This window comes from Anoplophora glabripennis, unplaced genomic scaffold, assembly GCF_000390285.2.
Source record: "Anoplophora glabripennis isolate ALB-LARVAE unplaced genomic scaffold, Agla_2.0 scaffold1364, whole genome shotgun sequence".
NCBI classification, from domain to species: Eukaryota; Metazoa; Arthropoda; class Insecta; order Coleoptera; family Cerambycidae; genus Anoplophora; species Anoplophora glabripennis.
The window spans coordinates 75937-76863 of NW_019417438.1; the positions used below are offsets into that span (position 1 = coordinate 75937).

At 34.8% G+C, this 927-nt stretch overlaps 1 protein-coding gene across 1 annotated transcript in view; it reads right to left on the minus strand.

Annotated features, from left to right (window-relative positions):
- The window catches only part of LOC108915216 (acidic leucine-rich nuclear phosphoprotein 32 family member B-like), a 10100-nt gene extending 9403 nt beyond the window's left edge, over positions 1-697 (minus strand). The window contains exon 1 of the mRNA XM_023456299.1: positions 581-697. Coding sequence (XP_023312067.1) covers positions 581-672 — 92 coding nt within the window. The 5' untranslated portion in view covers positions 673-697. The remainder of the gene's footprint in view (positions 1-580) is intronic.
- Between the last annotated feature and the right edge of the window lie 230 nt (positions 698-927).

Here is a 927-nt window from a genome sequence, read left to right on the forward strand (position 1 = left end):
ATTACGGGCCGAAAACCCCCTTCACCAACCTAAATGGGACGCATATGATTGCATGTCGAAAAACGGAGTAGCCCATGTTATTTAACGTAAAAAGTTATGTAAGACCCATACATTTTTTTCTATTTATTTGCGACCGTTTTGTCAATAACAGAAAAAAAACAAGTTTTGTTTGAGCCCTTTTAAGGGCTTATAACTTCCTAAGGGTGCGTTTTAGGGCACATGTTAATAGGAACTTTTTGGCTTATTTTAATGAGATATAAACGCAGCAGAAGTTTGGAACCCAATTTTAGAAACACCCTGTATACAATATTAGATGCAAGAATTAAAATACGAGAACGGAAATCGTAATAACTGTCAGTCGCTAACAAAATGGTGGAAATATGGAAGAGGCGGGAAACGTAACTTTCCCTACTTATTGATTAGTATACTGTGGTTTGAATGAATCTGGGGTAATAGGTTGGTTAACGGCTCAGGTGGATTGATCTCCTAATGGGAGGAAGTACAAGGCGCCCAATGGGGCCTAGGTCAGATTCCAGAAACTATCAAAATAGGTTCATTATTTGTATACACGTTATCTTACCTTAACTTTCCGTTATCTTTCCTCTGAAGAATTTTGGCGTCATCGAGATGTCGCTCGGCTGTGGTGGCCTGCGGTATTGCAAATCTGAACATTTGTCCCGGAGTGTCCAAACTTATACCTTTAATGAATAAAACTGTTTTGTAGACTTTTCAAATAATAATTGTGCAGGGTATTCAATGAGCACGTTCACAAAATCTAAAGGAATCTGATAAAAATTAGCACAAAATCTTTATAAACCATTTCTGAAATAAAATTCTAAAGAATTCTTTATTTAAAAATAAAGTTAGTTTCTTCAATAATTTATTAAATACTATCCAATATTTATAATAATTATTTTTGCTGTTTTA